Source organism: Rhinatrema bivittatum, chromosome 6 (genome assembly GCF_901001135.1).
Source record: "Rhinatrema bivittatum chromosome 6, aRhiBiv1.1, whole genome shotgun sequence".
In the NCBI taxonomy this organism is placed as follows: domain Eukaryota; kingdom Metazoa; phylum Chordata; class Amphibia; order Gymnophiona; family Rhinatrematidae; genus Rhinatrema; species Rhinatrema bivittatum.
In genome coordinates, this window is record NC_042620.1 from 209,623,738 (window position 1) to 209,645,423 (window position 21,686).

The 21,686-nt window shown below is 41.7% G+C and overlaps 1 protein-coding gene across 3 annotated transcripts in view; it reads left to right on the top strand.

Moving 5' to 3' along the window:
- Nucleotides 1-21,686, top strand: part of LRCH2 (leucine rich repeats and calponin homology domain containing 2) — a 395,406-nt gene that overhangs the window by 218,685 nt on the left and 155,035 nt on the right. For all 3 annotated transcript variants that reach the window (XR_003857457.1, XR_003857458.1, XM_029606513.1), the window contains exon 11: nucleotides 14,159-14,275. Coding sequence is in view for 1 of the 3 variants with exons in the window: in XM_029606513.1 (XP_029462373.1) it covers nucleotides 14,159-14,275 (117 nt within the window). In the remaining 2 variants the exon portion in view is untranslated. The remainder of the gene's footprint in view (nucleotides 1-14,158; nucleotides 14,276-21,686) is intronic.

Consider the following 21,686-nt stretch of genomic DNA (forward strand, 5'->3'; position numbering starts at 1 on the left):
ATCATTCCAGCATGACACCTTTCTTTGATCATTGCTATTTCATTCACTAACATACTTGGCTACGAGACTCTAGTTAGTCCATAGTTTTTTTTATGCATTCTGTGTCTATGCTATTGCTCCTGTAGGTTATTGTTTACCAGTGTTATTGTACATAGGGCTTCACTTCCCTTAGGAGAGAGAGGTTAATGAGGGTGAGAGAAACAATTCTTTTCTGCAGACCTGCAAAAAACAGCATTTAAGCGAGAGGAGATGAGAGAAATATGGACGATGTAAAAATGTTTCGCCCATTAAACTAAGACCACAGAATTAACTTTTGTTCCCCTCAGATCAGTCCAGACTCCTGGGTTTTGCATCCCAACCAGCAGATGGAGACAGAGAAAGTTTTACTGACACTGCTACGTAACCCCTAGTGCAACCTGCAGCTCCTCAGTATTTCTCTCTCTCTTCCGTAGATGGTGCAAAACCTGCAGTTCTGCAGTCAGGAGACTAGTTTGGTAGTACGAGTCTTCCTCCCGGGGGGATTTTTGGGTTCTAGTGGATCCTTCCCTGTCTGGTCGAGGTGGACGAGTTGGGGGTTGATGACCCCTTTGTATGTTTGCTTCTTGCTTCCGTGGGGTGTAAATCTTGTGGTCCAGATTCCTCCTCTTCAAGAGACCACTGAGATGGCTGCAGGCTCAGGGTAGATGGTTTTTCTTTCAGTCTGTCCTTTAATTTGGCTGATTTTCTTTTTTGTTAGCAGCTCCTTGTTCCATCCTAGGAAGGAGGCTTGGTAAAGTTTTTTTTTTGGGGGGGGGGGAACAGAGTAGCACAAACAGGAAATCTGAGTAGGTTGAAAGGACAGCTCCCTGCCTTTGCTGTCTTGGCGGCTGGGGAGTTTTAGTGATTTAGCCAGCGTGGTTGCTGCATCAGCAGGCTGAGTCGCGTTGCGAGGTGCTTTTCCCACTGGAGATGTTATGGTGCTCGGCTTGTGCATGCCTGAATCGTTTTGGCCTATGCTCTGATTGTTTGTCGGGTAGCAAAGGGCTGTCTAATGGCCCGGTGGCCACAAAGAATAGGTGCTTGTCTCTTGTGGCTGTTCCTCCTGCGCGCCGGGGTTCTGCTCGTGTCGAGGATACTTTTTCCGTCGGCGAAGGAACAGTGGTCATTTTTAGTTCTTATGCAGTCCTTGTCATAGAAGGGAGGGGGGATTTTCCTCGGAGGCTTTCCCTGGCTGACCGGTTAGAGGCAACCTGTGACATATATAGCAGATGCTTTATATGACCTGGTCAGAACTTCATTGTGAATTATGGCATCTGAGGTATCATCCAGGAGGTTAAGGTTGCATAACTGGTCGGCGGATGTGTTATCTAAGTCTCAGTTGGCAGTCTCTGCCCTTCAAAGGCTGGCACTTTTTGGTGAGGACCTGGAACAGTTGATGAAGAATCTGGGCAAGAATAAGGTACACAGGTTGCCAGAGGATAAGCCTAAAGGCAAGAGATTTTTTCAGGCTCTGTCCCATTTTTGAGATAGTAGGTGGTCTCACTCAACAAGGGGGAACTACAGGTTGACAGAAGCAATTGTCCCTCCTGGGCCAGTCCTGAGGTTAGTCCTTTTGAGGTCACCGAAGACCCTTCAGGGCCACCACACCACAGGTAGTGGCGCAGCTGGGACTAAGTCCTTGCAATGAGGCGAGGTTGGTCCATTCCTCCATTTCTTTTATAGGAGGTCGCTTAGCACAGTTTTGCAGGGAGTGGGCCAGAATTATCCAGGATCAATGGGTCCTCAGTATAGTAAGAGATGGCTACGCGTTAGAATTTGCTTGGCCCGTCTGAGATTTGTTTCTAGTTTCCCTTGCAGATCCTTAGACAAGGAACTTGTGGTGTGAGAGATGCTGGACCGGTTGTGGAAGTTAGGGGCGGTAATTCCAATCTCTCGAAAAGAGGAAGACGAGATAAGGTATTCAATTTACTAAGAACATAAGAAATTGCAATGCTGGGTCAGACCAAAGGTCCATCAAGCCCAGCATCCTGTTTCCAACAGAGGCCAAACCAGGCCACAAGAACCTGGCAAGTACCCAAACACCAAGAAGATTCCATACTACTGATGCAATTAATAGTAGTAGCTATTACCTAAGTAAACTTGATTATTAGCAGTTAATGGACTTCTCCTCCAAGGACTTACCCAAACCTTTTTTGAACCCAGCTACACTAACTGCACTAACCCCATCCTCTGACAACAAATTTGTGGTTCCAAAGAAGGAAGGCAACTTTTGGCCAATTCTGGACTTAGAGGGCAAGTGCAGCGCTCAAAGTTCTGCATTTCTGGTTGGAGACCCTGAGGTCGGTGATAGTGGCAGTGCACAAGGGAGAGTTTCTGGCTTCTCTGGATTTGACATAGGCATACCTGCACATATTCCCATTCAGCTAGATCATCAACTGTTCCCACGGTTCATGGTTCTGGGTTAGCATTTTCAGTTTCAGGCTCTTCCCTTCGGTTTGGCGACAGCACATCTTAAGTTCACGAAGGTTATAGTGGTGGTGGCTGCAGCGTTGCATAGGGAAGGAGTTTTGGTACCCCTCTGTCTAGCCGACTGGTTTATCAGGGTGAAGTTGGAGGACCTTTGTTGCCGGTCAGTGCAGAAGGTGATCAATAACCTTGAGTTGCTTGGCTGGATGGTGAACTTGGCAAAGAGTCGCCTGGTGCCATCACAGTCCCTGGAGTATCTTGGAGCTTGATTTGACATACAAAAGGGCAAGGTGTTTCTCTCAGGACAAGCAGGATGGTTGTCCTCACAAATGGGTGACATCGAGGATGGAGCCCAACCACAGAAAACTTCTGTCAAAGTTTCAGGAACTTTGACTGGCCCCTACTGGGCATGCCCAGCACGGCACTAACCCTGCAGCCAGCAGGGGTCTCCCTTCAGCCTTCTTTTTTCCGCGTAGCAGTAGCCACGCGGTTAAGGAGCTCTTACCACATTCCTGACAGGAATTCTTTAAACTAATTCTTGAAGAAAAATTTGCCCCTCAGGGGTCTCTCTTCTTCAAATTTTCCTCCGCGGGACTTCGGTAAGTTTTTGCCATAAGTTTTGGTCGGCTACCGACGAGTTCGGCCCTCGAGGCCTGTTGGCAGTCGACCATCCCGCGGCTAAATTTTTGGCATACGGCCATGGCGTCGGGGTTCCGTCGGTGCCCGGACTGTACACGTACTATGTCCATCACAGACCCACATAGTCTGTGTTTTGTGTTTAGGGAGTGAGCATGATGTCCTGACTTGCACCAAATGTGCCCTAATGACACCAAAAGGTCGCAAAGCCAGAATGGAGAAGATGGGACTCCTTTTCCATGCTCACACTCCGCCATCGATTGCATCGACGTCATCGGAACCGGCACCGTCGAAGTCTCATCATCATCGACAGCCTCCCGGTGACCGTCCGCCATCGACGACTTCACGGCCATCGACTCCTGTCCCTTCCCCCGAAGATCGAGGGGATCGGAAAGAGAAACATCGCCATCGACGTCATAAGTCTCGGACCGTCGAGGAATCGAAGTCATCGACCTCAGTACTGTCCGAGCCTCCTGGAAGAAGTCTCGACCAGAAGTGGCACCGTCCACTTCTGTCTCGCAGACACTGAGGCAACCCTCACCCCTTCGGGGTTTGGGAGCCGCGATTCCACCGGCGACGGTGGTCCCTCAGCCTCAGCCTCCCTCTCCCGTTGAGCCGGGTCTTGTTACCCCAGGTCTCCAGGTAGAACTGGACCGGCTGGTCCAGGAGGCCATCGACAAAGCGATGCTACGGTTCCAGACTCCTCTGGCACCGAGAGTGGAACCGGTCACCGACCCGATTCCAGCGGCACTGGCACCGCTGCTTGCCCGGATGGAAGCGCTCATGACTGCCCTTCCACCGGCAAGACCCGGGTCACCGACAGCTTTCTCATCAGGTGGAGAAACACCGTACCGAATTCCCCCTTCGGGGGTAGTTCCATCGGTGCCATGTCGTCCCTCGCCACTGATACATTCCTCGGGGACAATACGCACATCAGCTCCACCGATGACGGCACAGATTCCTTCGATGCCGGCACAGGCACCGATGCCGACACCGATTCCATCGAGGACATTCTCGATGCCCCCGGTAATTCCTTCGAGTTTCTCGGAGCCTCAACCGGGGCCTTCAGGTATTCAGCCCCCTCATGGTCCTACAGGTCAGCAACCTGATCCCTATGACACCTGGGGTGATGATACCTCTACAGACACCGATGATTTGCCTTCACCACCCTCTCCTCCGGAAAGTAGAAAGCGTTCTCCCCCTGAGGACCTCTCTTTCATAAATTTTGTGAAGGAAATGTTGGAGTTGGTCCCTTTTCAGCTTCAATCGGAGCAAGATGACAGGCACCAGATGATGGAGTTGCTCCAATTCTTGGATGCCCCTAAAGTCATCACCTCTATTCCAATTCATCAGGTTTTTCTGGACCTTCTAAAAAAGAATTGGGAATCTCCTGGATCTGTTGCTCCAGTAAACAAAAAAGCTGACTCTACCTATCTTGTACAGTCAGCACCTGGCTTTCAGAAACCACAGCTAGACCACCACTCTGTTGTGGTAGAATCAGCTCAAAAGAAAGCTAAAAGAATAAAGCCACATTCTTCCATACCTCCTACTAAGGAAAATAAATTCCTAGATAGTATAGGTAGGAAAATATACCAAGGAGCCATGCTGATTTCCAGAATAGCCTCTTATCAGCTATATATGACCCAATACAATAGGGTCATCCTTAAACAGATACAGGAGTACTCAGATGCCTTACCAGAACAGTTCCAGCCACAACTTCAATCCCTCCTAAATAAAGGGTTTGAAGCTGGGAAGCATGAGATAAGAACAGCTTATGACGCTTTTGATGCTTCCACTAGACTTTCTGCTACGGCCATCTCCGCCAGACGCTGGGCTTGGCTTAAGTCGTCTGACCTTCGCCCGGAAGTTCAGGACAGGCTCTCTGACTTGCCCTGTCTCGGAGACAATTTGTTTGGGGAGCAAATTCAGCAAATTGTCGCTGAATTGAAGGATCATCATGAGACACTTAAACAGCTCTCATCCATTCCTTCTGACTTACCTTCTAAACAGCCGTTTAAGAAGGACCCAAAAAAGTCATTCTTCCGTCCACGGAAGTATTATCCCCCACTAGCCAAGTCTAGGTCTGCGAGGCCTTATCATAAATCTCAGCCTCGCCAGTCTCATAAACAAAAGCCCGCAGCAGCTCCACAACCTGGCCCTGCCTCGGGCTTTTGACTTTCAGTTAGAGAGCAGATGCCACATCCCTCTTCCTATCATACCAGTAGGGGGTTGGTTAAGCCACTTTCTAGAAAAATGGCATCACATCACCACAGATCAATGGGTGATAGCGATAATTGCACAGGGTTACCACCTCAACTTCCTGACTCTTCCTTCGGACTCCCCACCCCTACAGGCGTGGAGACTCACCGATCACTCCGTTCTTCTAGAGCAGGAAGTTTCCCTTCTCCTCCAGTCAAACGCTATAGAACCCGTTCCTCCCTCACAACAAGGACTAGGGTTCTATTCCAGGTACTTTCTAATCCCAAAAACGTCAGGAGGTCTTCGACCAATCCTGGACCTACGGGCTCTCAACAAATACCTTTACAGAGAGAAGTTCAAGATGGTAACCCTGGGATCGCTTCTCCCTCTGCTGCAAAGAGGGGACTGGCTATGCTCTCTAGACCTAAAAGACGCCTATACTCACATTGCGATAGCTCAATCTCATCACAAATACCTCCGTTTTTTAGTAGGCCGAAATCACTACCAATACAGAGTGCTCCCTTTCGGCCTGGCATCCGCACCACGAGGTTTTACCAAATGCCTCGTGGTGGTTGCAGCTTTTCTCAGGAAGGAAGGTGTCCACGTCTACCCCTACCTGGACGATTGGTTAATCAGGGCCCCAATCCAGCAACTCGCTCGGTCCTCCCTGACCCTGACAATTCGAACTCTGCTTTCTCTAGGGTTTCTTGTCAATTACGAGAAATCCTGCTTAGTCCCATCTCAGACCTTATCCTTCATTGGGGCAGACTTGGACACCTTACAGGCAAAAGCCTTCCTTCCTTATCAACGAGTCCAAATCCTTGTGTCTCTAGCTTGCCAGTTGCAGTCTCAACACACAGCAACAGCTCGCCAATTCCTCATTCTCCTGGGGCACATGGCCTCCTCGGTTCATGTGACTCCCATGGCCCGCCTGGCCATGAGAGTCATGCAATGGACTCTGAGATCACAATGGACCCAAGCTGTTCAGCCTCTGTCCTCCATTGTTCGCATCACCGATGCACTCCGTCTGTCTCTTGCCTGGTGGACAAATCAATCCAACCTCCTACGGGGCTTGCCTTTTCACCTACCAGATCCTCAATTAATTCTCACAACCGATGCTTCCAACGTCGATTGGGGAGTCCATGTAAACAATTTACAAACCCAAGGATTCTGGTCTCCAGAGGAAGCCAAACACCAGATAAACTTCCTGGAACTTCGAGCAATACGGTATGCTCTCAGGACTTTTCAAGATTGCCTATCGACCCATGTCATCTTGATTCAGACGGACAACCAGGTGGCCATGTGGTACATAAACAAGCAGGGAGGCACAGGTTCCTTTCTTTTGTGTCAGGAAGCTGCGCAGATTTGGGCAGAAGCCCTCTCCCGCTCCATGTACCTCAGGGCCACCTACTTCCCGGGAGCAGACAATGTATTGGCAGACCAGCTAAGCCGAGTCTTCCAACCACACGAGTGGTCACTCAATCCCTTGGTAGCGACCTCTCTTTTCTAGAAATGGGGTTATCCTCACATAGACCTCTTTGCGTCCCCTCAGAACCACAAAGTGGACAATTACTGCTCTCTCATTCGGAGCCAGCACTCTCGACCCAGGGATGCATTCTCCCTCACGTGGCAACCGGCCTGCTTTATGCATTCCCTCCACTTCCTCTTCTATCGAAGACTCGTGAAGCTACGTCTGGACAGAGGAACTATGATCCTGATAGCACCGCACTGGCCATGCCAAGTGTGGTTTCCCATACTTCAGGATCTCTCCATCCGCAGGCACATTCCTCTGGGAAAGGACCCGCATCTGATCACTCAAAACGATGGATGCCTCCTCCATCCCAACCTCCAAGCCTTGTCCCTGACGGCATGGATGTTGAAAGGTTAGTCCTTCAGCCATTTAACCTTTCGGATTCAGTTTCTCGTGTCCTGATCGCTTCACGAAAGCCTTCCACAAGAAAATCTTATTCCTACAAATGAAAAGGTATACATCATGGTGCACTTCTCAGTCCCTTGATCCCCTTTCCTGTCCAATTTCTAAATTCTTGGACTATCTCTGGCATCTATCAGAATCAGGTCTAAAGACCTCTTCCATTAGAATGCATGTCAGTGCGGTAGCCGCCTTCCATAAAGGTATCGGGGGTGTCCCTATTTCAGTACAACCCCTTGTAACACGCTTTCTTAAAGGCTTGCTCCATTTGAAGCCACCTTTTCGCCCTCCGGCCCCATCTTGGGACCTTAATCTGGTTCTTGGTCGCCTTATGAAACCTCCTTTCGAACCTCTTCACTCCTGTGATCTAAAATATCTCACATGGAAAGTGTTATTCCTTTTGGCTACCACTTCAGCTCACAGGGTTAGTGAATTACAGGCCCTAGTTACCTATCCGCCTTACACTAAACTCCCGCAGGACCGGGCGGTACTCCGCACTCACCCAAAATTCTTACCTAAGGTAGTTTCGGAGTTTCATATTAATCAATCCATTATACTACCTATCTTCTTTCCCAGGCCCCACTCCAACTCCGGGGAACAGACTCTGCATACCCTTGACTGTAAACGTGCTCTAACTTTCTATCTAGACCGTACAGTTGCCCACAGGAAGAGCACTCAATTATTCGTCTCTTTCCATCCTAACAAGTTAGGTCAACCTGTGGGTAAGCAGGCTCTTTCCTCCTGGTTGGTGGACTGCATCTCCTTTTGCTATCAGCAAGCTGGCATTCCTTTCCAAGACCGTGTCAAAGCACACTCTGTAAGGGCCATGGCGACTTCAGTAGCACACCTTCGATCGGTGCCGCTTCCTGACATCTGCAAGGCTGCCACCTGGAGTTCCCTCCATACATTTGCAGCCCATTATTGCTTGGACAAAGCTGGAAGACAGGATTCCATCTTCGGCCAGTCTGTCTTGCGTAACCTTTTTCTAGCATGATGTACCAACACCCTTCCATCTCCCGGTAGGGTGCGGATGTCCTCTACCAAATTTCACCCCAGTTGTTGTGCCTGTTGCATGCCGTTGGGTACATTTGGTGCATGTCCGGACATCCTCAGCTCGGTACTCACCCATTTGTGAGGACAACTATCCTGCTTGTCCTGTGAGAAAGCAAATGTTGCTTACCTGATGTAACAGGTGTTCTCACAGGACAGCAGGATGTTAGTCCTCACGAAACCCGCCCGCCACCCCGCGGTGTTGGGTTAGTTTTTATTTTATTTTCGGCACTGCCTGTAGCTTTGAAACAAGACTGAAGGGAGACCCCTGCTGGCTGCAGGGTCAGTGCCTTGCTGGGCATGCCCAGTAGGGGCCAGTCAAAGTTCCTGAAACTTTGACAGAAGTTTTCTGTGGTTGGGCTCCATCCTCGATGTCACCCATTTGTGAGGACTAACATCCTGCTGTCCTGTGAGAACACCTGTTACATCAGGTAAGCAACATTTGCTTTCTCAAAAGGCTGCTAAATTCCAATCTGGTTCGTGGTGTGGAGCTGGAGGGTTTCAAATTGGGTGATTCCTACAACTGATGCAGTCTATCTTGATTAGGAGCAGTTTGTCAGCGGCAGTCTACTCAGGACATCTGGTCCGCGAAAGAGGCTTCCTGGTCTGTCAGTCACTTAGAAACCAGAGCGATGTGTTTCGTTTTACTTGCTTTTCTGCAATTGGTATGAGGTTAGTCGGTTAGGGTCCTGTAGGACAATGCGACAACAGTAGCCTACATCAATCAGCAGAGAGGAACCAAGAGTCAGGCAGTGACCCAGGAGGCTCAAGAGCTGATTCTTTAGGCGGAGCAACACCTGGAGCAGGTAGCGGCATTGCACCTGCTAATTTTCGTTCCTGTAGTACCATGGATCAGTCCAGACACCCTTCCCTTTTTCATTTGAAGATATTATTGGGTGGGTCACTTCTGCTCGACTATCCTCTCCTGGCTTTTCTGATTTTCCTGGTTTTCTTTCACCAGGGTCTGTTATTTATCAGTTCTGCTTTTTGGCAAGTTCCATATTACCGTTAATGTTGAACTTCAATACAGTTTGTAATTTTCTAGGGAATATTTACTTGATCCCTCTGTTATTTTCGGTTTGGCTTTGCTAGACTAGATACTGAAGTTAGAGACCAGAGTGATGAGGTCATATAGAACCTCTCCCAAAATTCTGTTCTGACTCCATCTGCTGGACAGGGGACATAACCCACCGTCTGGACGGATCCATGGTACTACAGGAACGAAAATTAGCAGGTAAGGAATAATTTTCATATACTGCATGTTCAAAAGTTTGGACACCCAATTGATTGTTACATTTTCTTTTAAGTTATTATTAAGTCCCAAAATATTGATAGACTTATAGGCCTTGAATTAGTCAGGTGAAGACAATTCCATGCTTTAATGAATACTCTGATTCTGATTGTTCTATCTGCTTTAAACAACCATGGACTCCTCTAAGCAGCTGTCAGCATTTGAAAATGAACATAAATTTCTCTTACTAAGCAGAGAAAAGCAAAAAAAACCACCCAAAAATGTCTAAATTGCTTCTGGCTAGCAATTTCAGAAACATTGTTAAAAAAATGGAAGTTATGTGGAACTATTGAGCTCATGATAAGGTTGGAAACCAAGAAAAATCTCCGATACAGCAGCCCAAAAAGTGGTCAGATTTGTAAATTGGAACCATGGGCCAGCGGCAGATAAGTTGCTGCCACTGGAGTCATTGCCCAAAGTACAGTTTGCTTACGCAGCAATATCTGCATGGGAGAGTTGTCAGGAAGAAATCCTTTTTTTATGACCACATTATAAATGTCATTGCTAAATTATGCAAAACAAATCTTGATAAGCCTGCTTCTTTTTGGAACAAAGTACTTTGGACTTATGAAAGGAAAATTGAACTGTTCTGTCACAACTACACAAGATACATTTGGAGAAAAAAGGGTGAAATGTTTGAAGAACATATACAGTAAACATAATTACCATACTGGGTCAGTCCAATTGCCAACAGTATCCTGTTGCCAGCAGTGGCCAATCCAGGTCACAAGTACCCGCTGGATCCCTAACAATAGATATATCCCATGCTGCTACCGCCCAGGGATAAGTAGTAGCTTTTCCCAAATTTGTCTGTGGTTAATAATGGTTTACAGACCTCCAGAACTTGTCCAAACCTTTTTTTAAACCAAGCTATGTGAGTTGCCTTTACTACAATCCCAGGGCTTAATTGTGCATTGAGTGAGAGAGAATTCTCTCATGATTTGTTTTAAATGTGCTACTTAATAACTTCATAGTGTCCCCCTAATTTTTGAATTATTTGAAAGAGTTAAATAACCAATTGACATTTACCCCTTCTATTATACTCATGATTTTATAGACCTCTTTCATATTCCCCCTCAGCTGTGTCTTTTCCAAGCTGAAGATCCCTAACCTCTTTAGCCTTTCCATCCCCTTTATCATTTTGTTCGGCCTTTTCCAGTTCAGCTATATCTTATTTTGAGATCAGCAACCAGACCTGGACATAGTACTCTAGGGGTGGTAGATTCACTGTGGAGTGATACAGCGGTATTGTGACATTCTCCATTTCTTTCCTAATAATTCCTAACATTCTCTTTTCTTTTTGACCACCACTGCATACTGAGCCAAGGATTTCAATCTATTGTTCAAGATGTCACCCTGTCTCAGATTTAGCCAAAAGGCAGAGTTATTAGGATAAGGTAAAAGGAGTTTTTCTCCTTCCCACAAGCAATGTATTGTGGGTTCCTGCAGGTGGGAGTCTCTGAGAGAAATGAAGCAGGCAAACAACCACTAGAGCCAAAAACTGGTGTGAATAATCTGAGATATGTATTGTGAAAAAAAAAATATATATATGCAAAATATATTATACTAACAACAATTTCCCCAAACAAATATATAAACCTAATCCTCAATTATGAGAGTGCGCACACATAATATGCACGAGACAGAGAGAGAGAAGACAGCAGTAATAAAAATGAAAGCAATATCTATATTACAGGCAGGCGCTAATCGCCAATAACTTACCTCAAAAAGCATCCTCTGACTTCTGAGCTGTGATTGCAAGCAATTCTTGGGAGGACCCCAACTTCTATTGGAGTTGGTGTGCTGTGAAGGAGTCTGCCCGCCTTTCCTTTGTTCAGTCCTTAAGTAGTCTCTGCTTCCCAGCAGCATTGAATTTTTCGGTTTGGACAGTAACCTCTGTCCAGTAGCAGCAAATATCAGAGAAGCTGTCCCATAATGGCTTCTTTGCTGCTGTTTAGCTACACTGCCAGGGAATTGCCATATCTGTTATACACATGTGCACAATGTCTTTGCCTAGGTCTATATATAGGGGGCATTCCATGAAGTTAGTAAGTAGCACATTTAAGACTAATCGGAGAAAATTCTTTTTCACTCAATGCACAATTAAGCTTTGGAATTTGTTGCCAGAGGATGTGGTTAGTGCAGTTAGTATAGCTGAGTTAAAAAAAAAAAAAAGGTTTGGATAAGTTCTTGGAGGAGAAGTCCATTAATGGCTATTAATCAAGTTTACTTAGGGAATAGCCACTGCTATTAATTGCATCAGTAGCATGGGATCTTCTTAGTGCTTGGGTAATTGCCAGGTTCTTGTGGCCTGGATTGGCCACTGTTGGAAACAGGATGCTGGGCTTGATGGACCCTTGGTCTGACCCAGCATGGCAATTTCTTATGTTCTTATACGTGTGTGGCAAGCTGCCCAATATGCTGTATTCTGTGTGTCTCTGTCTGTGTCCTTGACTCTTCCAGCCTGCTTTCTTAGACTCGAAGAAAGGGAGGGCTGCCTGACACAATATGTTTTTACAGAGACAGCAGAGAACTCATATGCAACTGTGCGCTTTAACTGTTATTCAACCAAACTGTATTTTACTCTCATAAGGGGCTAAATTAACCTTTTCCTATGCTCCATTGAAATGCCTTCTGCAAAACTGTCCCAGATCCCTTTTCTGGGTTGTAACTCCTAATATGGAACGCAACATCATGTAACTATAGTGTGGTTTACTTTTTCTCTTGCCTACCGTAAAGCACGGGGGAGGATCTGTTGTGCTTTGATCTTGTGTGGCAGCCGGTGGCACAGGAAATATTTTGCCAGTGGATGGAAGAATGGATTCAAGTAAATATCAACATATCCTAGAAATTAGTCCCATGGAAAGAGAATAAATATGAAGCCGAAAAGAAGTTGGATATTTCAGCAAGACAATGATCCTAAACATAATTAAAAAAAAGAAAAAGTGAAGTACTTAACAAGAAATAAAAGATGAAGGTTTTAGAATGCTCTTCACTGTCCCTAGACTTGAACATTATTGAAAATATGTGAGGAGATCTCAAACATGCAGGATATGCAAGGAGACCTGAGATAATTTTGAATTAGAAGAGTTCTATAAGGAAGAATGGGGAAAAAATCCTAAAAGTAAGAATTAAAAATCTCTTGGCTGGCTACAGGAAATGTTTGGATGCTGTTATTTCTAGCAAGGGGTTTATTCCAAAGTACTGACTGAAAGGGCACACAAACGTTTGCACGCGCCATATTCACTATTTTATTTTTTTTGAATCTTTAAAAAAGAACAAACTATAAAAATAGTAATTGAGCATTAAAATTTGTGGAAAGATGTGTTTTAACTTTGTGCCCTGTAGAGTCATATCAACTTCTGTTCACTTAAAGATTCAATGAAACATCATTTGATCAGGTGTGCCTAGACTTTTACTCATATTTGTAGCTATACAGCTAACAGGGGGGATGGAGGTGACCAACACATGCTAAACTGAGTATGCTAAAATCTCTGAAGTCATTGCACTGGCCTATCAGTTGAAATCACCCACCTTCACCCATCTGTGAACCCATGATATCTTGCTGTCCTTGGGGAAAAAAACCTATTACAGGTAAGCAAATTTTGTTTTCTGAGAAACTTCTGGATAGCATAGGCTTCTCTCTCCTCCCTCCTTTTGAGACAGAGTAGGAAAACCTGCTTACATTTCCTAATCAGATTTGTTTGGTTGGCAGACATTTTTTTTTTGTTTTGCTGGATTCCATCTTTGGAGCTATCAAGATAGCAAATATATCCCTTAATGGCTACTTTCTGAGCTGGATTTAGATTGCTATCATTTCTTTTGTTCTGTATTTTCACTGCTCAGGTTTAGTTTTCTTATTTGTGTTTTGCTTTCAATTATTTGTATACTACCTTGAAACTTTGTAGTTATTGTTAGTTTGCAGCATTTTAAAATACAAAAGTTTTGCTAATGGTTAAAGAAAATGAGTTTAGTTGTATTATTGTCACATTGTTTTATTAACAGAAGAACAAGTTAGTCTTTAGCATTTGTTAAAGATTTTTCATTGCCTTTTGAAGTTCCTTGTGGGCCTGTCATAAAGTTTTTAATTCCATCTCTCAAAGTATAAAATTATCCAGCTAAACAACTAATTGATCTTTTATAAGATCCAAAGAAGGCATATTTATTTAAAAATTAACCAAAACCAAGCTTAAAGATTTTATCTAAACATGCCCCATTTTAAGATGTATTTGTTCAGTCAGGACATTCTGGGAGTACCTTTTTACTTAGTTGAATATGATTTGTTTAAAAAACTTCAGATGAAATACTGTCTACATTTTCCCCTTTTGTGCTGGATCTTTGCTTTAAATTAGAAAGATTTTGATTACAACCTTTCAGTTGTCCTTAGTTGCAACATTCCTTTTTCTTTGCCCTTTCAAAAAGGGAAAAAAAATAGGATTTTGTCATCCAGATCCTAAGATCCCTCCAGAGAAAAAAAGAGTATTTCAATTTACATGTTGTAATGACTTGTCTGGAAATACCTTGACATAGTGGTTATTACACCTGATGCTTAATAACTATTAAATATGACTTAGGATAATAAATATTCTGTTTTGTTTTTTTTACAGGCTTCATAAAGAACAGCTGCTAGCAGAGGAAGAGGAGGAAGATGATGATGAACTTAAGGAAGTCACAGATTTAAGGAAGATAGCAGCTCAGTTACTACAGCAAGAGAAGCAGAACAGGTATTTTTTAATGTTTGTTATTATGTGATACTGAGAGGACTAAGAAAAGTTGAGAGATTTTTTTTTTATCTTGCTTTGTTTTTGTTATATAAGCTTTGACTGAAATAACCCAAATATTGAAGGCACATTGTTAGCTGCTTATGATATGAGTGCAGATCCATTTTGTTTTTTTAATTACTAAATATGTCACAAGTTAAACACTAATAGATATTGTTAATTCATTATTTGCATGTTAGGAAGGCACTTAAGTTTGAACTGCTTTGTTTGTTACACCTACTTTGCTATAATGCTCATAACCTAGTACTGCTATTACTACTACTAATTATTTCCGAAGTACTATTGGACACACCAAGTGCTGTGCAGATGCACTTAAAAGACAGTCCATTATAAATCAGCAGGTGAAAATGAGCCAGATACAAAATGTGAGGAATACAAGATAAACTCGTAAAAGGTGCTGTTTGCCAGTTAACTGCAGAGTTCTTTTGGATATGGTTTCTAACACAAATTGGATATAGTAATGTGGTTGCCCCTTTAGTCCATTAAATGTATGGAAGTAAAGATCACTTTATTTTCTTTTATTTATTGATATCTTTTTATTGTCTTCCCTGTCCCCCACCCTACTCATTTATTGATATCACCCTACTCATTTATTGATATCACCCTACTCATTTATTGATATCTTTTTATTGTCTTCCCTGTCCCCCACCCTACTCATAACCTACTTATTGTCTTCCCTGTCCCCCACCCTACTCATAACCAAGTCATATTGTACATATTGTATTTAGGCTATATGCCATTTCTATATACCCACATCTAATATTTAATTTTAATTTTATTCATATGTTACAATGTTCCTTATATTTATTGTTTAATCAACTGTTCTCTTGTTACAATGTAAAATAGGGCAGTTCCGGCTCTATTCAACCTGTTGTCTGGAAACCGATGTGATATCTCGATCGAATGTCGGTATACAAAAGAAAGAAATAAATAAATAAATAAAATTGGACTAACAATACATTTTTGACTAAATTTTGAGAGTTACTCTCCCTTCAAGAATGTAACTCCTGAAAGGTAGTTTAGAATTGCATTATTAGTCTAATACAAAGGTATTACTAGTTTCCTTTGTTTCTTAATCTTTATTTCTACATTACACAAATTGAAAATCTAGTGAGAAAGATGGCAGCTATCCAGTTAAACTTCCTTTTTGTGAATGCTGCTTTATTGTAAGGGCCTCTTGTCACTAGTAATAGTTCTGTCTGCTTTTCAGCCTAATGGGATTCCAGCAAACTTTCCAGCTTGTAATACTTCAGAAGTATATAATATGATTAGAAAGGGTTTTGCACCTATTTGCCATATCAACTCCTAAAAGGGGTGGAAGATTATTATTATTATCCCACTGTTATTAAAGTTGGTTAAACTGATATGCAGGGAGAAAAAGTGACTTGCTTATAGTGAACGTAGAACCCCATGTAATAAGGCACACTGACCCGGATTTAACTTGTTATACTGCAGATTTTTCAGTGCCAACTTAAACCTGCTATTCAACAGGAGTTTTTGTGTGACAAATCCACACTAAAATGCAAGTTTAAACCTGTACTAAGTATAGCATGGTTACATGCAAATTCCCACATTAATGAAAGCATTGGCTATTCCCCCGCAATGCAGGAAGACATGTTAAAGGGCAAACTGCTTAAGGCATATTTTTCTAATGCTGGAAATGTAATCCCTCCTACCTCAATGGACACAGCAATAGAATAACATTGGACACCAGAAATGTGAATGAACTATTACTTCACCTCAGACCCAGGAGTTAAATTTCCAGTATGGTGCCAGCCCAATCAATTACAAATCATATTGATCCTCTTCATGTGCATATGTCATACCAGGCTTGGCCAAGTTAAGAGTACCTTGCATTTTCTTGCCATTGACAGCTGTGGTAGGTATAATGTAGCACTGTGGGCCATAATTATGCCCAATTTTGCATGTAAGGCCATTTTGGCTAGGCATGGCAAGTATAATTGAAGCATAAGCTTTGTGCAGTGGACACCTGGTTATACTTTCCAACTTTTTCCAGCACCTGCCTCACTTTATTTCTGGTTTTGCTGCACTTTTCTGTATTATTGAAGTTTTAGCAGACCTTTTCAAATTTACTCACATTTTTAACGTGTTTTTTGTTTTAGAATATTTCTTTAACTCTTGGTCCTTTGGCTTACTGTATCCCACACTAGTGTGTGCTTGTTTTTTTGTTGTTGTTTTTTTTTTTACCACATAATTAAATGAAAATCTGTGCTAAAAATGTGAGTTTTAACCTCTATTTATTACTTGGGCTGGATTATCAGAAACTGTCCTAACTTATATTAGTTTACTGTTCTGTCTACTAACACACATCCTTTCTATGGCTTTTATCACAGGAGGGATAAATCTTACTAAGTTGACCCCTACGTTTAAATTATTCTTAAACATTAACTTTTAAGAAACTTAACCCAGGCTTACTATTTTCTCTGAAGAAACTTTGTGTAATAGTCAAAACTTCAGGATAATATAAGAAAATATGTATTATTGGGTTGTTTTAAATTAAGATTCTATCTTATTCTGCAATACCTTCATTATTGGGTTTCATCTTACAAAGATTTTAATACTACCTAATAATGTGTTTTGACACTGTTGTGTGTGACATTTTTGTAATTAGAAAAATTATTTTCCAAGAGAATTTACTTCCTCTGATAGACTCACTGTTCAACTTTTTTTTTTTTTTGGTGGGTTATACTTTCAGGAGGAAAGCGGCTGATTTTACTACAGCCTACAGAATTAGAAAGTGAAAGATTTCTTTTGGGGTAGTGACTATTGAAAGCCTGTGAAATAAGAACACAATTATCCATCTTTTCTCATTAAATAATAGTACTAGGCTTATTTTTGGATGATTCTACTGGGAGATAAACCAAAAATCATCTTAATTGCCTTTTTCTTTTCGATGGAGGATCACTTCAGAACCTCCTAGGGTAGAAGAAGAGGAGGGTAATCTGGTGAGTAAAACAACTGGCATGACCAAAGAAAGCCATTAGAGGGGAAATGCACATCTTAGAAAAGAAAAAGGAAGCAAAAAAAAAAAGAATGCTTTCAAAAAGTAATTGAAAAGGGAAGGGAAAAAAGGATTTGCATTAACAGAAGAAAAAGGACTATGAAACTAGATGGAAAAGCAGAAGGAAGCAGGAAAATGAGAATTCAATGAGGGATGATGTCTGTTTAGACTTCATTTAAGTTCTTGACACAGTTCTACGCAGGAGATTGATAAAGCAAGCTGAGAAGTGTATATGTTATAATGAATAACAAGAGTTGGAAATAGAATGCTGAGAACAAAGGGCTATGATAAGTGAAGTTCACTTTAAGCAGCGTAATGAGGCCAGTAGGGTGCTACAAGGATTGTTCTGGGGAGGAGACAATTTCATTTAAAGTTTTCATAAGCGATATTGCTGAAGGGCTAAAAGAAAAGATCTGGTATTGGTGTTTTTAATTACATTTTTTCTTTTATTGAGCATTCTGTCAATACAATATATAGAAAAGAGAAAACGAACACAATTTAAAAAACAATTACAACTTACACCTGCTCAAACCATTAAAAGTAATAGACTGATACAGCAAGTTATGTAAACTATATAGCAGTGAGCACAATTTTGATGAATATAAAACTTTCAACATCATAATAGAGGGCATTGCTTAACAATTGCCATATGCTTCATAATCCTTTCTTGTCTTTAGAACTTTGTAAAGCAATAAATGTTTTATCTGTCATTATCCTGAAGGGCTCCCATGTTTTCTTAATGCCATAATGGTCCCTAACATGGTGTGTGGTTATCTCTATGGTGCATTATTTGCCATATAAGACAAAACCACAATTCCATTAGAAGCATCTACATAATGGGCAACAACATACCTAGCTGCATCCTGCAAATGTACAGTCAAAGGAATTGAATTATGTTCCATACTGACTAGACTCCCTGAGGGGAAGTCCTAGTAAAATAACCAAGGAATCTGGTACTGTTTGGACCTTCTATAATCCTACATATCCTATAAATGTCTGCTCTGTATTTCTTGGTGGTCTACATCCACCAAATTTGATGAATCTTTTTCAGTCTATCTGGTGTATAGTACCATCTGAACAGCAGCTTATAGTCGTTTTCCTGTGTAGTATGTATGAAAATACTTGTACTTGTTGTTGTAAATATTTGTAACCATTTCTTCTCTGATACCTCATGTTCTACTGCTCTTTTTCATATTTTCTTCTTTTTAAGCAAGGGTTGTTGTACATCCTCTAATAATATATGATTTTCTCTGCTAATCCCTTGCAAATGTTAGTGTCTTCGTACCATTTTTTTCAAACCTAGTGAGAACCTGACTATATTTCTTCTTGGAGGGATGCTTAGTTATTTGACCTTTTAACTGAAGATATTTAAACTTTATTATGCCTGTCGTCTCATAGACAACTAACTACTGAAGCATCATAAGCTGTTTATCCCTGAAACATTTGTCCCTGCAGATCATTCCATAGGGAAAATTAGTACTAGTAAAATGTGAGGGAGGGTTACTGTTTCTCCATGCAGAAGTCAGGGGTGAAGGAGTTGATGTGATGACCCCTTAGACAGCTGCTATGTTTCATATACTTAGCATAGCAGACACAAAAGGATGATGATCATTCTCTGTGACACGTGACTTGATAGACATCCTAGTAAATGAAAATTCCATTTTTCAGGAAGCAAAACGGTGTCTGTGGTTTCTGTATTCCAAACCATATGAGTGTTACATATAAAAATTAAGAAGGCCTAATATGCCTTTCTTTTAGGCCTAGTCAGAATATTCAAGGCTACTCTTGGGTTTTTATCCTGTGATAGAAATTCAGTGATTAATCTATCAAGTTCTCCAAAGAATTGCTCTCAATAGTTTTATTGAGAGCATTTCCAACATGAATGGTAATCTAGGGAGGATGTTCATCTTTACTTTGTCCATTCTTCTTATCTAGGAAGTTTGGTAAGGGGCCCAGATTTTGAGGTCATCATTTTTCTAAGGAGAGATTTATAATTTAGAGAATATAACATATCTAAGTTGGTGAGTATGCTGACCCCTAGTATTTTAGATAACCTGGAGACCATATGAATCAAAATATTGATTCTATTTCTAATTTTGGTTTTTGGGGTGACATTTGTCAAGCACTTTGGTTTTATTTATTTTATAACCTTTAAAAAGACTCGGACCTTGTATAAGCTTGGTGGGTAAGGGGCAGCCCTTCCTTGATCCCTTTCCCAAGAAGGATTTCATACTCTGTCAACTTTGATCTGAACTTTAGGATCTTCATGTATACTTTAATTCACATATGAATATATTCTCCCTGGCCTAGATTTTGTAACACTACAAATAGGTAGTCCAGTTCTACTTGACTTGAACGCCTTTTCAGTTTCTAAGGTGATCATAAGGGTTTTTGGATCTGTCTTCTTCATGGTATGTAGTAAATTGACTACTATTCTAACACTGTCAACTCTTTCATCCCTTAAATTCAACTTGGTCTTTATGTATCAGTTGCTAGAACTTTTGGCTAGACTTTTTCTATAGTAGTTTAACATAGAGATTTGGTGGGTAATATGAGCTGGAATTTTTCCTGTCTTTGGGTACTCCTGTTAAAGTAGCTAACACATTTTTTTGCTAATGGCTTCCTTTTTTAGTACTCTTGTGTATTTCAGCCAATTTAGAAGACAGAATTTGGGAGGAAGCCCTAAAGAAGGCTAGGATGAGTCCATCTTTTCTTGGACATTTTGACAAACTATTTGCCTTAATAATCAATTAAATGTCCATGCTTGTTCTTACCCCTAAGCAAGCAGCACCGTCTGGACTCACCACCAGCTGAGGCACCTCATTTAGAAAAGCTTCAAAGGCATATTTTTAAAAAACTTTATTATACCATTTATCAATATACAAAAATCAAGTATATCACACAAAGAAATCAAAGATTGGCAGATATTTTTTGCTGTTTGATTTTCTTGCCATCTAAAATATGTCCCCTAAGTAGGGTAAGCCATTACCACAAATGGCTGAAAAGAGAAATTTAGGCAATATGATTAAAAAAAACAAACAAACAAAACCCTAACAGCCCTTAACCAGCATTATCATTCAAGGTTCTTTAAACCTTCAGTTGAGAAGGTTTAAAGAATAAATAGGAAACATTGTTAAGTTTGGCAAAACATTTGCAAGGAAACTGCAATTTGAAAATTGTATCCAATTATAGAACTCGAGGGCAGGGCAGCAGAAACTGCTTATGCCTCCTCTGAGTTACCATGGGGACATCTGGAAATATAATAACTTTACAATTAAGAAACTGCTCCTCCATGTCTTTAAAAAAAATAAAATAAAATAAAGCTTAAAAAACCAATCCCTATCTGGAACTAGTACCAAAGTCACTATCATGATTGACACAGACATCACCTGATCAGAAGCTTCCAAAGGGCTGTAATATTCAAACTGTCTTCAGAAACTGTTGATAGTTTTGCCAGTCGTTTTCCAGATCCTTTTGTGGCCCTTCAGGGTAGGGAGTATAGATTCACAGGAACTTTTAATATTTCCACCAAATATCGTGTAAACATTTCTTTATCAGAAATCAACTTCGAGTGGTGAAAGTTTTTATAAACTAAATTTTGCCGCCTTTCCATATTCTCTAGGTACCCAGTTTCTGAACAAAGATATAAATTGTTTATAGGATTTTCTTGAATCTCTGTAAACTTTCTCAAGTGGATTTCAACCAAATCCATCTGTTTAGGTACTTTTTCCAACTTCTTGCTTCTCAGTTATTTTCAAGAAGTTTAGGTTTATTAATAACTAAAGAAATTTGGGCAGAAAGGGACTTAGCCAAATAAAATATAGTCTTCCAAATTTCTTCCGTCAAAAATATAGTTGGTGTATCCAATTGGAAACACATTGGGGAAGCTTGAAGAATATCTGCAGCATATGAGGAAACAGAGGCTCCTTCCATCCATTTTGTCTCTATGATCACTAACGACACCAAATTCCTTTCAGTTTCTTCAGTGCTTGATAGAAGCTTCAACATTCTGTTCCTGCTGAATTCAATGACCTCCTGAGGTCTTCTGTCAGTGCTGTCACCGCCACATACACAAATGTAAGAATTTCTGTGGGCTCACTTGGTGGCTCTTTCAAGTCTAGGCTGAGCAATATGTCTGGGAGAGCTGTCTCCCCCGAACTTCCCAATGAACACTGAACACCAACAATAGATAGCATGTATATGACATGAATCCATTGGTTCTGATATTGAACGGGAAACTGGGATAACAGGGTAATTCCTGATTTTCCCCGTAGCAACATGAAGAAACTGAAAGTAAAAGAAACTGAGCCAGGTTCCCCACACTATTCCTGC